Source organism: Eumetopias jubatus, unplaced genomic scaffold (genome assembly GCF_037043125.1).
Source record: "Eumetopias jubatus isolate StellerSeaLion01/CBP00866 unplaced genomic scaffold, mEumJub1_p1.0 scaffold_6, whole genome shotgun sequence".
In the NCBI taxonomy this organism is placed as follows: Eukaryota; Metazoa; Chordata; class Mammalia; order Carnivora; family Otariidae; genus Eumetopias; species Eumetopias jubatus.
In genome coordinates, this window is record NW_028274812.1 from 54272338 (window position 1) to 54290889 (window position 18552).

Genomic DNA, 18552 nt, shown 5'->3' on the forward strand with positions numbered 1-18552 from the left:
AATCATATAAATACCTAACACAATTGCTGCATCATCCACACATCTGGTTAAGATTCCTGGCACATCCATTGAATTCACCAGCGGAATGAGGCCATGACGAGAAACTAAGCCATAGCTTGGTTTGAAACCAACAACCCCACAGTGGGCAGCTGGATTTCTGGTCGATCCTCCTGTGTCTGATCCTAAAGCCCTGGAATTTAAATGGAATTTTCTTTAGGAGAATGACATATCTGCCATTATATCTGGAATCTATTTTTAAGTGTATACTTTTAAATTTTCTTTCCCCTGGTTATACAAAAGTAAGACATGCTTGTCTCAGAGAACTCCTAAAATATAGAAAAAGTGTAAAGAGGTAACAAAATATTCTACCGCCTGGGGCAAACACTGTTAACATTTTGGCCTATTAACTTCAAGACTTTTTTAAAATGCAGTTTTCTTTCATGGCTCAGGTCATTCTGTAATTGTAAGTTCCCATCTCTTTTTTTCTTATCATGAGCCTTTTGCTAGCTCATTAAAATCACTGAAAATTTAAAATATGTATAGTATTCCATCATATCAATTAGTGATTCCCAGGATTTTAAAGCCCGTTCTCCTATCAGTATACATACAGATACCTTATACCTTCCTTTAATGGTAGTTTTACAGTATGCTTTTATAAACTAAACACACTTCTCCCAGAAATTCATACACAGAACCTTCCACTACCTCATTTAGAATCATGGATAGAAATGTACTTTAATTTATTTAAACATTTATGTTGTTGCCAAGAAGGATAATAACTACATAATAAACTACTTTGTAATAAACACCTGTAAACATAAATCTTTGCCCATATGTCTGATTATTTTTTAGGCTGGCTTCCAAGAAGTAGAGTTAATGAGCCATAGGGTCTGCCTGTTATTCTAAGTTCTTAATCTGTATTGTCAAATGACTTGTCAGAGAGGCTCTGCCAATTTATATTTCCAACTGCAGTCAATCACATTTGGCCTTATGTTTTATTATCATCACTGAGTACTAGCAGTTCTTAAACGTTGGTTATCTGAATAACCAAAAAGCTTTGTTAATGTGCATTTTTGAATAATTTTTCACATTTATTTGTATTTGCATTACCCAACTATGAAGTGCTCATTTCTTTGCTCAGTTAACTATAGAGTATGTTTTTCTTATTAAAAACAAAACCAAAAACTAATCTTGAGGACATTTTGTTAAGTGAAATAGGTCAGTTATAAAAGCACAAATACTCAATAATAATTTTCACTCTAGGTACCCTAGAGTCTTCAAGTTCATAGAGACAGAAAGTAAAAGAGTGATTGCCAGGGGTTGGGGGGACAGGCAAATGGGAAGCTGTTGTTTAAAGGGTACCAAGTTTCAGTTCTGCAAATGAACCAAGTTCTGGAGATTGGTTGCACAACAATGTGAATGTATTTAACACTGAACTGTACACTTAAAAATGGTTAAGATGGTAAATTTTAGGTTATGTAGATTTTACCATAATTAAAAATTTGTTTAAACTTTAACTATTTCAGAGAAAAAAGATTTTTCTGATTAGAAAAGTGTATGTGCCAACTACAAAATTTAAAATATTGTGTAAGTATATGGTGTATAAAGTGAAATTTCTCTTATAATCAATCATTGCCTCCCTAACAATCCCATTATCAGTTTTGATATACTCATCCAGACACTTCCATGCAACTAACATATATACGTATGTAATTATTACTTTTAACAGGAAGAAGGTCATACTGTATGTAGTATTCTGCAACTTATTTTCCACATAACAGTGTATCTTTGATATCTTTCCGACACTACAAAGCCCTCTCACTTATTCCTTTTAGTGGGTACATAATACTCCAACAACCTTCCTGTTTTTAAAACTATTATAGAAGAAGCAAATCAAAAGGGGGGGGAACAAAGCAGAACACCTGATAATTTGGGACCCATTCAATCTGAAGTTACTTTGGGTCTGTGCTTCTCTTGACTATACCCAGAATAAAGCTTTGGACTGAACAAGGCTCCTACCAGTCACATGGCCCTTGAGCTCTACAGAAAATGCAAATTAGATTGTCTTTCTTACCAAGTCCGCGTAAGCTACGAAATCAGGCTGTTGCTTTCACAATTTCTAAAAGGACACATTTTCTTATTAGGATTCACTGACGGCTGTATAAAAGTAAAACCTACATTTCCATAGGAATTATGTGTCAAAATGCCATATCTTCTCTGAGCACATTCAGAAAGATGAACATTAAGTAGCATGATGAGAGGAGAAAAAGCACCTAATCTTGCAGTCCTAACTTGTTGGAACTCTCATTAATATTAATGCAATGTTATAAAATTCCACAGAGAGGAAATGAAATGGTTTTACTTGTAAATAAGATTTCAGAGAAACTAAAAAAAAAAAACAAAACTCAAGAATCTAAATCTCCATAGCTCTAAAAAATATAAATAATTTTTTGGTAGCAATGTCTGTGACAGCTTAGTTTTAGCGGATAATTAAGGAGAAATAAAGTACATACAGTACTACTAAAGAAACACACTCAATTTTATACTGAAACTGAGAAAGTAAATAACAGTGGTATTTATTTACTCTTCTTTAGGTGGTTAAGAAATGCTTTACAAATGGGACTTAAAACATAAAGCATGATGGATGGATTCTTCCCAAATACAAAAATAGAACAGTTGAACAACTCCTAACAAACGTGAAGAAAACTTTACTCCTTGATATACATTTTTAGTTGCAGATTTATGAAAACACTATTTTAAATATCCTACTGATACCTATCAGGAACATTTTTTCTCCCCCCACCTTTTTTAGACAAAAGCCTGATTTAGCTGAAGGATAAACCATAATTAATAGCTCAGCAGCACTCAACTAAAGCCATGGTATCTTAGTCCCTAAATATTTGTATCATCGGTCAGCAGACACCCAAATAAATTATTTTAAAAATGAAATTCAATTACGCTAACTGGTTTATTCTGCAAGATCCATAAAATCATGTTTTTTAAGAAAACCAGATACTATAGAGGAAGAGTTTAAATATTAAAGTTAAATGTATAAAATACACATTACATATACTGTACAGTTGAGCATATTCATAAGATACAATTTTTATATACCATCGAGCACAAATCACTCACTGAAAAGAAATAAAAATAGCACGTATGAACTACTCTATTGTTGGATTCTGAGGATGGTTTATGACTATTTGTATTTGGTTGGGCTTTACAGTACAAACAGAAAAAAGCACCTTACGCAAAGCATGTGAACGCCGCTACCGCCGCCGCACTCCCTCCTGAGCTTCCTCCAGTTATAAGCCAATTTGAATCCTCATTCTCACCATGGGCCTTCTGCTTCCTCTTTTCTCTATATTGTTTTGAATAACTCCAGGGGTTTTTAACTGGTCCAAATACACCATCTGTGCTTCCAGATCTGAGATGAAGTGAAGCAAGATATCTTTAATGAAACTTTCATTTTATATGAGAATTTCACCTCCTGATTATATTATTTGCTCCTAACACTGTATAATCCACTGGAACTTGAATTGGGAAAAGCCAAAAAGCCTGCTTAGATGTAGTCTTCATTAATTAGATGGCTGAGGAGGTGGAGGATGGGAAGTAAGAGCATGTGGGAGAAAGTAGAGAAAACCAGTCTGTTAAGAAAAGGGGATTTTTACCCCAGTTGATCATCCAATTCAGCTTATGATGATTTCCCTTGTAAATCAAGGTCTTGCAGTTGAAGAGTGTAATAAACACTCAAAGAGTTAACAAGAAGTCCTCAGAAGGATTCCCTCTATTAACCGGATGTTTTAAGACAAGCGTAAGTTAAATAATAACTTATTTTAAAAGTTCTGAAATAATTTCAATCTTACAGGTAAATTGGAAAAATCAAAATAATATGAAAAGGACTTTATACCCTTTACCCAGATTCACCTATTATTAACAAATCACCCAATTTGTTTTACCATTTGTGTGCTTTATGTGTGTCTGTAACATATACAAATACTTTTTGTTTCTGAACCACGTAAGGGTAAATTAGGTTTATCAAGGCCCTTTACTCCTAAATATTTTAGTATGTATCCAGTGTGCATTTCCTAACAGTAAGGGTCTTCCCTTATGCAGTCACAGTACGGTTATCAATCTCAGTAGACTTAACATCCATACAATATTTTTATCTAATCCACTGTATGTAATCCAATTTGGTCAGCTGATCCAATAATGTCCTTTACAGCATTTTACCCCCTCCCAGTACAGTCTCAAGTCAGGTATTGCCTTTAGTTATCATCATCTCTTTAGCCTCTTTTTGTACATTTTAAATCATTTACCAGCCAATGGACATTGAGTTATTTCCAGTTTTTGGTAATTATGAATAAAGCCACAATAAATATTGTACTGAAAGACCCTAGCCATTGCTTTTGTGTAAATATGAGTCTTCATCTCTTGGGTAAATATGTAGGACTGAGAATGTTGGATCATATGATGTTTAACTTTATAAGAAACTGGCAAACTATTTTCCAAAACGGCTATACCATTTTGCATTTCCTACCAACACTGTATGAGATACTCAATTGCTCTGCATCCTTGTCAGCACTTGATACTGTCATTTTTAAGCCATTCTAACAGGTGTATGTATCTCCTTGTGGTTTTAATTTGCATTTCCTGAATGACTAACCATGCTCAGCTTTTTTTTCATGTGTTTAGTGCCAACTATATATCTTCTTTGATGAAATGTCTGCCTACGTATTTTATCCATTTTTTTTTTTTTTAATCGGGCTGTTTTCTTATTTTTGAGTTGGGTAAGGTTCTATATATACTGGATGCCAGTTCTTTCTCAGATATATGTTTTGCAAAGATTTTCTCCCAGGCTGTGGCTTGTTTTTTATTTTTTAGTAGTGTATTTTAAAGTAGAGAAGTTAATTCTAGTGAAGTCCAATCTATCAGTTTTTTATTTTATGGATTGTATTTCATGTGTCTCATTTAAAAAATCTTTGCCTAACTCAAGGTCAGAAAGCTTTTCTCCTACATTTTCTTCTATAAGTTTTAAGTTATACTTTTCCTTAGGCTCTTCTTCCCTCTTAGGGAATATTTTCATAGCCTTTCTTCATTTTTTATGATATTCATATTTTAATAGAATGTTTCTCATTTCAGACTTATCTTTTATTTCCTTGTTATTAGTTTCAGGTTTAACATTTTCAGCTGGAATACTGCATAGATGATGGTGTGTCCTTAGGGAATCACATCTAGTATTACACGATGTCCACTTACCCTCACTGATTATGTTCATTTTGATCAGCTGTTCAAGGCAATGTCCTAATAACCAATGTTCAAGTTTACTCTCTTGGATTAATTCATTCAACATTTATTTGCTGAGTGCCAAGAGATACCACTGTAAATAAGAGAGTCAAAGATTCTGCTTCTATGAAACAGGGAGCACAAACCAAGCAAATATTACAAATGTGACAAGTATTATAAAAGGGAAAATAGAAAGCACTTTTGGTGACACACTGAATGCTTTCTCTCCCAAATCAGGAACAAGGCAAGGATATCTGCTCTTACTACTTCTACTCAGTGTTGTACTAAAGTCCTAACCAACACAATAAGAAAGAGAAATAAGAAGAAATAAAACTGCCTCTATTTGTAGGCTACACGATCATCTATATACAATATATCAAAGAATCTACAAAGATCAACTAGAACTAAAAAGAGAGCTTAGCAAGGTCATGGGATATGAGGTCAATATAGAAAAATCAATTATATTTCTATATACTAACAAACAATTAGACATTACAAAAAATACCATTTATCATTAAAAAAATGAAATACCTGGGGGGGGGTGCCTGGGTGGCTCAGTCAGTTAAGCATCTGCCTTTGGCTCAGGTCATGATCTCAGGGTGGATGGAGGGGATGGAACCCTGCGTCATCAGGTTCCCTGCTCAGCAGGGAGTCTGCTTCTCCCTTTCTCTGCCCCTCCCACCAACTCATGCTCTCTCTCTCTAATAAATAAATAAAATCTAAAAAAAAAAGTTGAAATACTTGGGAATAAATCAAATAAATTACATACAAGGTTTATATGCAAAAAATCATAAAAATACTGAGAAAAATTAAAATCTAAATAAATGGATAGATATAAAGTGTTCATGGATCATAAGATACATATTAAGATGTCAAATCTCCCCAACTTGATCTATAAATTCACAATCATAAAATCTTATCAAGCTTCTTTGTGGAAATCAGCAAGCTGATTCTAAAACTTCTATGGAAATGCAAAGGACCTAGCATATGTAAAATAATTTTGAAAAAGAAAAACTGTTAATGGACTCTCACTACCTAATTCCAAGGCTTACTATAAAGCTACAGGAACTGGGGCACCTGGGTGGCTCAGTAGGTTAAGCGTCTGCCTTTGGCCCGGGGTCCTGGGATCGAGCCCCACGTCAGGCTCCCTCCTCAGTGGGGAGCCTGCTTTTCCCTCTTCTTCTGCCCTTCCCCCAGCCCACTCGTGCTCTCTCACTCTCTCTTGCTCTCTCAAGTAAATAAATAAAATCTTAAAATCAAGTTAGCATATCAAAGTAAGTAGAGGGATCAACAGAACAGAATCCAGAAACAGATCTATATATGTATATATGCTCCAACTGATTTTTGACAAAGGAACCAAGGTAATTTAATGAGGAAAGGATAATCTTTTTTTTTTAACAAATAGGGCCAGAACTATTGGACACCTGTGCAAATAAATGAACCTTGGCTTTATTCACACCACATATAAGAAAATTAACTCAAATGGATCATGAATCTAAAGGTAAAAACTTTAAGACTTCTAGGAGAAAAATTTTTGTGACTGTGGGTCAGGTAAAAATTTCTTAGTTAAGATACAAAATGCATTAATCATAAAAAAAAAAAGATGAAGTGGACTTCATCAAAATTAGGAACTTTCACTCTTTGAAAGGAAAGTTCAGAGAACAAAAAGACAAGCCAGAGACTTGGAGAAATTATTTGCAAATTACCTATCTAACAATGGACCTGAATCCAGAATATATAAAAGAACTCTTAGAACTCAGTAGGACAAACAGCCCAATTAAAAAAAAAAGGGCAAAAGATTTGAATAAATACTTCACCAAAGAAGAAACATGGGTAGCAAAATAAACACATGATGTTTAACATCATTAGTCATCAGGGCAACGCAGACTAAAACCAAAATGAGATCTGACCATATATGCATTAAACAGTAAAACATAATTCCACAGAGAGACTGAGAAACTGGCATTAGAGTCCTCAAGAAATCACCTCAGGGCTTTTGGGTACCTACATTTAATGAAATTAAAGACAAAGATGAAAGAAATACAAGAGAAGAAAATTTTAATTTTACTTACCCCATTGCAAACTCATCTAAATTTGTTTTTCCCATCAGGACAGCTCCCTTATCCAACAACTTCTGAACAACTGTAGCATTGTAAGGTGGTACATAACCTGAAAAAATTATTTTTATTGTAGGAGAGAAAACAGTGAACACGTAAGTCACATGCAAGAAACAAGATTTTAAACTACAACTAAGCTATTCATATTGGCATGTATTAATTATTCCTAATTTGAGTAGCAGGTAGTACTTTCTTCCAAAAACTAGTTAATTTTAATCTTTCTACTGCTAATTGCTCCGTTTTCCAAAGGCAATGGTATATTCACTATTTTTATCATCTAAAAACTAACAGTTACTACTACACAATACTGAATGATAGAGATGTACCCAATTCATTTGAAACTAATAGCATATCATTATTTTGCTCATTGTACTTGAAATGCTATATCCCATAGTAACTTTTTATCTATTTCCAGTCAGAAATTGATCTTTATTCTCAACTGAAATTTCATCTAGTGTGTACTCCATGACAATTATCAACAATCTACCTATCAGAGGAACCTGGGCCATATTTCTCATAGACTTTCTTTTAGTGTGTAGCACTCTGAACAAGATTTTGCCATGTCTTTTTCCTTCTAGGATCCAGAAATCTTGAGAAACAGGTTTCCTTTTGACCTACTAAACTGTAAAGAATAAAACTAAGCATCACTATAAACTCAGATAAATATAGTGATATAAGAGATGGAGGAGTTGGGAAACAAAAAACAGCTAGACAATAAAAGCGAATCCTCAGACCACCCTCACGAGAGGGGTGATGACAGCCCCTTCCTCCCTAGTCCCGTGGTATCAATGAGTGGGAGTCAGAGGGCACTGCGTGTGTGTGTGGTGGTCAGTTAGTAAATCTCCCCAAGTAGGATTTCTAAAACATCTTAAATAGGATACATCCATTAAGCTGGCCTACCTCTAAGGGATAATTTGAATTCCGAAAGAGCCAATAGTAAAAATATTCCAGCCTAAGTACTTCTTTTGCAGATATAATTTGTCTGAGAATACTTTGGTGCTTTAGTATCTTATCTTTAAGCTGAAAAAATAGTTTCATAAAACTATTAATGCTCTGGTCAATTAAACTTTACCTTTCAGCATGTTTGATGCACATGTTGTCTCAATGCTGGACGTGCTAAAGTTGTCTTTTACTGCAACGGGAATTCCATCTAAATCCCCAAGTGAGTGACCTGCGTTAAAAAGCCAAAAGAATAGGAGCTATATCCAGAATATAAAGACACATTAATACTAGTTATTACAATAACTATTAGTTTTTGGTAAAGATACTTCTTCATAAATCAAGTTGATGTTAGAAATTATTACAGTTGGGCATTAGAAAGCATCACATGCCCATTAGCCTTATTTTTATTGTACCTCATGGTAAGTTCTTTAAATAAGACTATGTTTTATGTTAAAAATCCTCACTTGACAAATGGAGACTGCTACATCCAATTAAATTCTTTCTCTAGGGATATGCCAATTAAGTATAATTCACAGTAATTTACCTTTCTTGTATCTTTTCTCCGATTCTTCAGCTTGCTTTAAGGCCACCTCTTCTGATACAGTAATGTAAGCATTTAGAAATTTGGTCTTCTTGATAAGGGAGAGACATTTTTGACAGAGCTCTGTTGGAGTAATGTGGCCTTGTTTCAGTGCTGTAGAAACCTGTAATATATACAATTCAAAAACGTTTTACTGAGGGGTGGGGGGGATAGGTTAGTCTGGTGATGGGTATTAAAGAGGGCACGTACTGCATGGAGCACTGCGTGTTATACGCAAACAATGAATCATCAAAAACTAATGATGTAATGTATGGTGATTAACATAATAAAATAAAATAAAAACCTTTTACTGAGGCTGCAGAAGATACAAGTATTATACTGAGTGGGCAGATAGAGTGGTGAAGTGTAAAATGTTGAAGTGAAGCTTGGATTCAAAACCAAGAGAACTCTATACCTTGGGAGTATAGTGAATGAGGGTAATGCACCCATCACCTTGAGTAGGGGTGGGGGGGGAGGCTTGGCGTGGGTGGGCATGGGTGCGGCAAGGCGGGAACGCAGGCAATACAGAGTGAGAGCAACAGATTGGACAAGGCCCTGCAGGACCTTATGACTCGAAGTGAGATCTTTATGTTTTACTGCAGAATTCGAGTAAGAGCCACTACAAATTGAGAGAAATGCTTATAAAATATGGGTTCAAAAGCAAACTAAAACCAAACTTCCCCGCAATCCTGTCTTGGATGCATTAGAAAGGCTAGTAAACAAAGTGTTAAGATAAACTGCATTACAAGTGACCAGAATCTATATGTTTATAGTAAGTGAAGCCTGAAGTGATGACTATTTAATATTTCCTGGAGGAAGTAATAATAAGTACTTACTAATTAAATAAAAGCAATGAACAATAAATCAAAGATGACACCAAAGCTTTGCAGATTATCTGAACAGAGTTGGATGAGATGGGGGCTTGGGGAGAAGGTGGATGGGTGGAGTAATGTTTATTGAGTATTTACCAAGAGCCGGATACTATTGCTTTACGTGCATTACTACCTCCCTTCACCTTAACACAACCATGTAAGTCATATTTTATTAACCTCATTTTACAGATGCAGAAACTGAAGCTCAGAGAGGTTAGTGATTTGTCCGAAGCCACACAGCAGTACAGGGTAAAGGGAAGGTCATAACACATGCTCTTTCACTATCTCTCTCTGCGCTAGAGCAAGCTCAGTCTGTCCTCTGAGCTGACTGCATCTTCAGGTGTCCTACACCCACCAAGCAACAGGAGCTTGCATTTGAGGAGAAAATCTGCAAATCATCTGCTCTCAGCTGTTGATTAAATCATCAAAGCACGGTATTCTTAGGGCTGAGAGTTTTAGGGGAGCTTAAAGCACTGGCAACAGGCCACGGAGAGGTCCCCTCAGGCTGATGCATAAAAGGAGGAAAGAGTCGCCAAGGGACAGCTGGGGGAGGGACCCAAGGAGGGGCAGGGCAGGGGGAGGGGCCCTGGGAGGGGCAGAGCAGCTGGGCTATGCCATGGCCAAACTGGTAATGAAGAAAATTATGCCTGTCTTTCTTTGCCTCCCCTCAAGTCTCCTAATGCCTACTATCCTCAGGCATTCCTGACTTGCCAGCTGGTGTAAGAATACAAGGGAAATGAGTTACAGTTGTGGTTACAAGGGCAAGAAATGAGATTGTCCAGGAGCACTCATTTTAAATGGTGCTGATCTTCATTAGGACCAGTCTTAGGAAATCCAGATTTGAGAAAGTCAGTAAGAGAACTGGAGAAGGGAAATGAAAACAAAGATGGTAACTAGCTCGAATGGCCTGAGCATAAGGAGTGTGAAATAGAACAGTGCAGCTTCCCTGGGGCAAAACTGAAGGTGGCATAGCGGAATATAAGATGAAATCAACTATAAGAGTTTTTTTTTAAACCAAATTCATTCTCCCTGACTTTTCTCTAATGGAAAGTAGGCTTTTCCTTGAGACCCCTGCTTTTCCTGCAGCTTTCTCAAGAGAAGACTGCTTTAGCTTCTACCCACCATGGACCAGAGTCAGGGAGAGTGTACAGGCAGGCATCCTCCTCATTCCTCAATGCCCCCCTCTTCCCTCTTCGTTCAAAAATCCCAGCTCAGCTGAAGTACAGGCCTTAGAGGAGCTTATATCACTCTCCTTGGGGTGTGAATCCACCGTCTCCCGAGCACTCCTTTTCATTCATTGAAGATTTTTGCACTTAGCTCCCTTTAATCTTTACAGTTGCTCCTGCTGTTATTCTGGTTGACTTCAGACTTCAAGTAACGTACACTGACACCCGGCCTCTCGGTTCTTGACCTCATTTCAGGCAAACTTTTCCTTCACCTTGCCCCAGTTACCAACTCAGCTCAGACTACATCATTACCAGTATCTCTATAACCTCCGAAACCCCAGTTTTAGTTATCCCACACCTCCTGTCCACTCAGCTTATTTGCTCAACCATCCACATGGTCAAGAAAAACATGGGGACCTCAGTCCTACAGCTGCAAAGAAACAGAGTCTTCCAACAACCAATGAGGTTGAAAGAGGACCCTGAGCTTCAGATGAAACCACAGCCTTGGCTGACCCCTTGATTTCAGCCTTCTGAGACTCCTGTGAGCAGAGAACCCAGCTACTCCATTTCTGGACTCCTGACCCACGAAACTGTAAGATGATAATAGGATTATCTTAAGCCAAAAAGTTTATATTAATTTGTTAGGCAGCAAGAGAAAAATAATATGCCTTCTTAGAAAAATTAAGAAATCTTCCTCAGGAGACACTCTTCTTAGAAACTAGGGGAAGAGATCATTGTAAATACATATAATTTAGTAAATTTGTCCCTATAACAAAATTAATGTCAATAACAGCACTTAGTTCTAGGCATTATCCTAGATGCTTTATATTTCTTTCTTTTCAAGAGTTTTAAAATTGTATTTTAATTCCAGTATAGTTAGCAGTGTTCTGTTAGTTTCAGGTGTACCATATAATGATTCAACACTTCCATACAACACCCGGTGCTCATCACAGCAAGTGCCCTCCTTAATCCCCATCATCTATTTCACCCACCCCCACCCACCGATGTTTTCTATTTCATTTAATCTTTATATCCACTATGAGGGGCTGATAATTCTTATTTTCTTTTTACAGATAAAAAACTAATGTTCCTGCTTGGGGTCACAAAGCTAGAAAGTAGCCGAGCTGCTGGGATTCAACCAAGGCCTGTTCTTGTTTCCAAACCCCATGCTCTGGACCACTATACTCTTAACTTTACAGAGAGCATCAGAAGTTCACTTAGGAAAAGAACCACCTTTTAAAAAGAATTGTTTTGATAAATGCTGAAGGTATAGGAGAGCCCTGGGGGCCTGAGTGTCCAGTTGACTGGAACCTGTTAACACACTCCATTCATGCTTTTGTCTCCAATGTTTCAAGGAATTGCATCAGGATCACTAGCAACCTCACATTCCTAAATCCAGCAGTCAATGCTCAGTCCTCATCTTACAAGTACTTTTCAGCAGCATTCAACTTAAGAGAACACTCTCCTCTTGAAGCTTTTTCACTTGTGTTTCAGGACACCAAGACCTGGTGTTCCTCTTGCCTTACTGACCATTCCTTCACGTCTCTTTTGCTGGCTCTGCTTCCTATTGCTGACTAAATGTTGGAAAGTTTTAGGCCTTCTATTTTCGTACTCAGCTCCCTGGGTGTTCTTATCTGGCAACACACTTTTATTATCTTCTATACTCTGGCCACTTTACAATCCTCATACCTAGCTGCTTTTCTGATCTCCCAACTCCTAGATAGCCACCTGCTTAATTGACTTCTTCACCTGGATAGCCAGCAGACATCTCCAAATTAACATGCCCAGAACAGAAGTCTTGATAACTTTCCTCCTTCCAAATATGCTTCCTAAGAGTCCTTCCTGTATGGGGGTCCTCAAAAAACTAAAAACAGAACTATCATATGATCCAGCAATTCCGATTCTGGGTATTTAGTCGAAGAAATGAAAACACTAATTCGAAAAGATACATGCACCCTTATGTTCATTACAACATTATTCACAGTAGCCAAAATGTGGAAACAACCTGTCCATTGATGGATGCATGGATAAAGGAGATGTGGTATATATACAGTGGAATATTAGCCATAAAAAAAAAGAAATCTTGCCATTTGTGACAACATGGATGGACCCTGAGAGTACTATGCTAAGTGGAACAAGTCAGAAAAAGACAAATACCGTTATGATTTCACTTACATGTGGAATCTAAAAAACAAAACAAAACTCATAGATGCAGAGAACAGACTGATGGATGCCAGTAGGGAGGGAGGTTAGGGGATGGGCAAATGGGAGAAGGTACAAGAGATACAAACTTCCAGTCATAAAATAAATGTCATGGGGATATAATGTACAACATGGTGATTAGAGCCAATAATATTGTACATTATGTAACTATATGGTGATCGGGAAAAACTAGACTTATTGTGATCATTTTGCAGTGTATACAAATACCAAATCATGTTGTACACCTGCAACTAATATAATGTTCTATGTCAATTATACCTCAATTAAAAAAAATGGGGGGAAAAAACCTCTTCCCCATCTTGATGTTACCACTTTCCCAACTCCCCAGGTCAAAAATCTAACCATCCTCCTTCATTCTTCTCTTTCCCTCAAAGTCTGTATCCAATCCATCAGCAAGCCCTAACTTAAAAAGCAATCCCATTTCACATTATCTTTATGGCCACCGCATCTATGCTGCCATCATCTCTTGCCTTCTAACTGATCTTCCTGCTTCCTCGCTTGCTTTCCTACAGACCATATCTTTAGGAATAACCTGAAGGAGCTTTTTAAATTTTAAATCAAGGGCGCCTGGGTGGCTCAGTTGGTTAAGCGACTGCCTTCGGCTCAGGTCATGATCCGGAGTCCCGGGATCGAGTCCCACATTGGGCTCCCTGCTCAGCGGGGAGTCTGCTTCTCCCTCTGACCCTCTTCCCTCTCGTGCTCTCTATCTCCCATTCTCTCTCAAATAAATAAATAAAATCTTTAAAAAATATATTAAATTTTAAATCAAATCATATCCACATACTCACAAATTTCCAGAGGCTTCTCATTACACTTAGAATAAAATCCACACTCAGCACAGCCTAAAGTTTTCCATGATCTGGCTCCTGTTTATCTCTCTAACCTCATATCCCACTCTTCTCCTCTTCATTCACACTTCTCTAGGCATGCTGGCCTTCTTGCAACTCCTGAATGTGTCAAGCTTGCTCTTGCTTCAGACCCTTTGCACTTACTGTTCCCTCTGCCTGGAATACTATTCTCCCAGGCCTTCCCCTAGCTTCCCCTTCATATCCTTTAGATCTCTTAATAATAGTCAGAGAAACCTTTCCTGACCCCTCCAACACATCTGGCTCTCCCCGCTAGTTCTCACACTGTGGCCTGCTTAATCTTTCTTCATAGTACTTATACTACCTGTGATTATATTATTTACTAAAAAAAAAAAAAACTTCTTTAATGCCTGTTTCCCCACAAAAATGCAGGCTTCATGAGGGCAGGAACTTCTGATTGTCTTCAATGTTAATTCCGTGTCTGGAACACAGAGGTGCTCACTAAACGTTAGTTGAATGAATGAATACCTGAGTTATTTAAAATTTGGAAACTGTTTTCCCATAAACAATAATTAAGTGTTCTTAGGGAGACCCCCAACCAGCCTATTCAATATATAATTAATAACTTTAGGATTAATATTAGCCTGATGTGTGGCTCCTAGAAACACTGGGAAGATACCACAAAAGAGGAAGGTGAAAGTGAGATTCCTCCTCTTTCCTGAATGTACCTGCATAAAACTTGAGAAATAGGACTTTTACCTCCCATTTGGCATGTTACCTCCTTTTAGTGCTTCCTTCCAGGCCCCCTCTGTTACTCTAAGCCTCACTTAGGTCCCCAACATTGCCTCAAAACTCTAGTTTCCAGCTCTTCTACCAAATTTCCTCCCCAGCAAATTTTCCCTTTTTTCAATTGATTATATCAACTAGTATGTGATGGAGAGAAATTTTATTAAACTACTGTAACTCACAACAATGGGTGAATAAATCATTCGACCCTGCAAGGCATCTTTATATATTTAAAAGAACATGTACTAAAATAATCTCTAATTGGTAGAACTTGGGATGTACAATGAGATGAGAAAAAATACAAAGCGGAGAGAAGATATTTTTTGGGCTGGGAAAATGACTACCAAATAATGTTTTGTGCACAGTAGGTATCAACAAATATTTGTTAAAGAAGTAATTAAGTGAAAGTAATCCTGTTCAGGCAACCTCTTGGGTACCTTAGGTCAGCTCTCCTGTTTTTTTCCCCCTGGAGGCAAAAGTTGTTTCCTCACAGGGGCTCATTCAACAACACCAGAAAGAGGTGGCACAAAAGAGGGGGTGCTGAAGGGGGAAAGGGCAGAGAAAGGAAATACTGTATTTTTATAGGTTGTATTTCATTTTAAAACTAGTTTTTGGTGGTTTTTTTTTTTTTAAGAACAAATTGGATTCTTTAGTAGAGGAATTTACTGTACAGAAATATGTAGTAGTGGCCAGAAACCATATTAAGATGGTAAAATACTAATGTATTTTGGGAAAGGACTATTTATTATTAAATGCCTGTCAATTTTAAGTTATGATAATTTATAGCTTTCTAAAAGGCTACCATATGGAGGGTGGAGGGGTGGAAGATTTCCCAGGTGAAGATACAACAGGAAGATGGAAGGCAGGCTAGGTCCTCAACCCCTACTTGTCAGCAGAATCACCTGGAGCTTTGGTTAAACCATATCCTCTGGTCCTCAAATCACAGAGCTACCAAAGTGGGACAGAGCTGTGGTTTTAACAAGAACCTGATGTGATTCTTATAAGAGTGGGCCTGCAGACAGTTCTCAAGGTTGAGAGATATGGGCCAGAAAGCGAGGAGACACGAACTGAAGCCTTAACAGCAGAGAGTAAGTGAAGAAAACAACTTCCAGACATAAATTTGGAGGTATGAATTAACAGGGCTTAGTGATTTATTGGATATGACAAATGAGAAAGAATATAAGGGCAACTGGGATAAGAGTTGTGCCATTAAAAAGAGAATATTAAGAATTCAGAAATCAGGTTTTTGTTTTTTAAGGTGGAGATTGAGAGATAAGAAGTGGTCCTATTACAATGCTGAAGTCAACTTCGGCTAAATTAAGTGGAGGTGGTTATGGGGCATTTGGAAGAGATGTCCAGAGGGAACTTACAAATATTAGCCTAGAGTTTAAAAATGATGTCTAGGACAGGAAGACACCGGTGAGAGAATCATTAGTATCTTAGTCGTAGATAAGTCCAGAGAATATGTCCAGGCGGGGGTGGGGGTGGGGAACTAAAAATTACTCGTTTGTATTTTGCAAAGTACAGGTCTGCTGAGCCTCTTAGCGAGGACTGCGTCAGATGAGCGTCGGGGATAGGAGGAGACTGAAAGTGGACTGGCGGAGCCCATTTTGAGAGGCCATCCATCAGGGGTCTGACCCAAGCCTTAGCAACGTCTAATTGAGAAGCCGGTGTATACTTCCACAGTACAGCTCCGCGCTGCCTAAGTCTCCCTTGCTGAAGTCCTAACTCCAGAATGGGTACAGGGAGTACAGCTGAAGGCCCCAAAGCTCTGAAGCACCCACCCAGATCCAGGAAAGGAGACGGCGAGGCTGACCTAGATGCGGGTCAGACCCGGGGGCTCCTTGTCCACGGAATCCGCGAATCTTTCTGACCTCCCTGGGCCCTCAGCAGTCAGTTCCACTCACTTCTCGGAGGGTCCGGCCCAGCATGGTCCTTGTGCCCAGGCTGCCACCACAAGGCCCAGGTGACAAGGAGGAATAAGAGAGGTCAACACCCGCGCCGGGATCACATGGGCGCAGCCATCTTTGATCGTCACTGCACCTTTCAACACCGAGTACTTAGATTGGTCGAATTGCAGCTCGGGGAAATGATCTTTGCACGCGATTGGTTGGCGCCGCAAAGCAACTCCTGCGACGAAGGAGAGCGGGTCGTAAGGAGACTCGGGCTAGGGTCTCGGAGGGAATCGGGGAGCCTCTGATTCTCTGTGGCGTCTGGGTCTCGAGCGGAGTTAGCTTATCCTGCTGGGGGCTCCCGGGACAGGGCTGGATTCTAGGGGTTTTGTTTTTGCGTTTCAAAGGGGAGGGGATGTGAGGAAGGAGGAGAATGAACAGAATATTGACTGGAACGTTAATTGGGGCTTTTCAGATGGGAAGAGCAGAGTAATTCCATATTCTTCTTCCTTCATTTGCTGCATTAGTTAGGCTGACTTCATTTTTGAATTCACAGATCGGCCAGTGTGTTTGATTCAGGGGTTGGAGTTCCATCCCATTTAAATGCATTTTAATTAGGGCACGCAGTTCAACTGATGTTTACGATGGAATTTCTGAAGACGTGTGTACTTGGAAGAAATGCATGTACTGCGGTTTGCTTCTGGAGAAGCCACGCCGTACAAAAACTTTTAGTTGGAAAGATTAGTACTACCTCTTCAAGGAGCACTGTCATGCCCGCCTGGGTGATAGATAGATACGGGAAGAATGACGTGCTTCGATTTACTCAGAACATGATGATACCTGTCATACACTATCCAAATGAAGTTGTTATCAAAGTTCACGCTGCAAGTGTAAATCCTATAGATGTTAATATGAGAAGTAAGTTTTCGAAAGACATTCCTCCTTACCTTTCTTTTTTTTAAATTCAGAATTTCATCAGGGATCAGTTTTAAAAATTCACTTGTTATTTGACTACAGTTATTTGGTTAACACGAAGGAATAGCTTAGGTATTTGACAGTATCTCGGATATTATTTGCCAAGTTTTTGAAATTGCAGTGTTCATGGTATACTTTAGTCTTTTGCAGACTATAAGCAAATATACCTTTTGAAATGTTTCCATTCTTCCTTAAAAAGTAAATTGGAATTTGAGTTAATTTGGGTTCCACAGCTTACTTTTTGTTCTATTCTCCTGGGAACTTGGTGGTATTCTGAGGGCTGTTGCAGGTTTTGGAGGTATGATTATGTTTTCACATCCGTTTGGAATTTGCGTTTTTATAATAATTCTTTGCTCTCCCACTATTCACATCTTTACTGGTGCAGTGCGCAAAGCAGGGCAGGTGCCCCATATGATATGGTCACAGTACTTTCCTCATTTCTGCTGTTGAATTTTGCCTCTGCAGTTAAAATACCCTTTCCTGTATGCTTTATCCTAAATGGGAATGTTAACTATCTTAATTTCTGCTGGGGAATATTGACAAAGCTTGGAGAGCACTATAGTCCTTAAGAATATATACACCATGCAATTAGTACAGTGCTGAAAAGACTGATTACTACTTGTGAATTTAACTTTGGGGAAAAAAATGACAAATATTCCTCACCTATGTCTTCTGAAAAAATTAAAAATCTTGGGATGATTGGTTAGTTAACTTCCGTGTTATAAATAAGCTGACATATGCAGTTAAATTAAACTGTAGGTCTGTGTTTTGAAGGCCTGTATGTAACTTAGAGTTCTTATCAGATTGCCTTGTAATAGTTACGGTATGTGAACTATGTGTGATTAATTAAATTTCTTGGTTTATATGAACCAATTACAAAATTAGAATTAATGATAGAATGAATCAC

At 38.1% G+C, this 18552-nt stretch overlaps 2 protein-coding genes across 4 annotated transcripts in view; one reads left to right on the forward strand and one right to left on the reverse strand.

The window, feature by feature from the left end:
- QRSL1 (glutaminyl-tRNA amidotransferase subunit QRSL1) overlaps nt 1-16810 on the reverse strand; it is a 32296-nt gene extending 15486 nt beyond the window's left edge. For both annotated transcript variants that reach the window (XM_028104144.2, XM_028104142.1), the window contains exons 1-6: nt 16686-16810; nt 8890-9049; nt 8476-8574; nt 7359-7455; nt 3251-3427; nt 15-190 (exon numbers count right to left, since the gene is read on the reverse strand). In XM_028104144.2, the coding sequence (XP_027959945.1) occupies nt 15-190; nt 3251-3427; nt 7359-7455; nt 8476-8574; nt 8890-9049; nt 16686-16709 (733 nt within the window). In that variant the 5' untranslated portion in view covers nt 16710-16810. The remainder of the gene's footprint in view (nt 1-14; nt 191-3250; nt 3428-7358; nt 7456-8475; nt 8575-8889; nt 9050-16685) is intronic.
- Nucleotides 16650-18552, forward strand: part of RTN4IP1 (reticulon 4 interacting protein 1) — a 47113-nt gene continuing 45210 nt past the window's right edge. The window contains exons 1-2 of one of the 2 annotated variants that reach the window (XM_088023909.1): nt 16650-16959; nt 17308-17588. In XM_088023909.1, coding sequence (XP_087880035.1) covers nt 16790-16959; nt 17308-17588 — 451 coding nt within the window. In that variant the 5' untranslated portion in view covers nt 16650-16789. The other variant, XM_028104145.2, reaches the window with a different exon arrangement.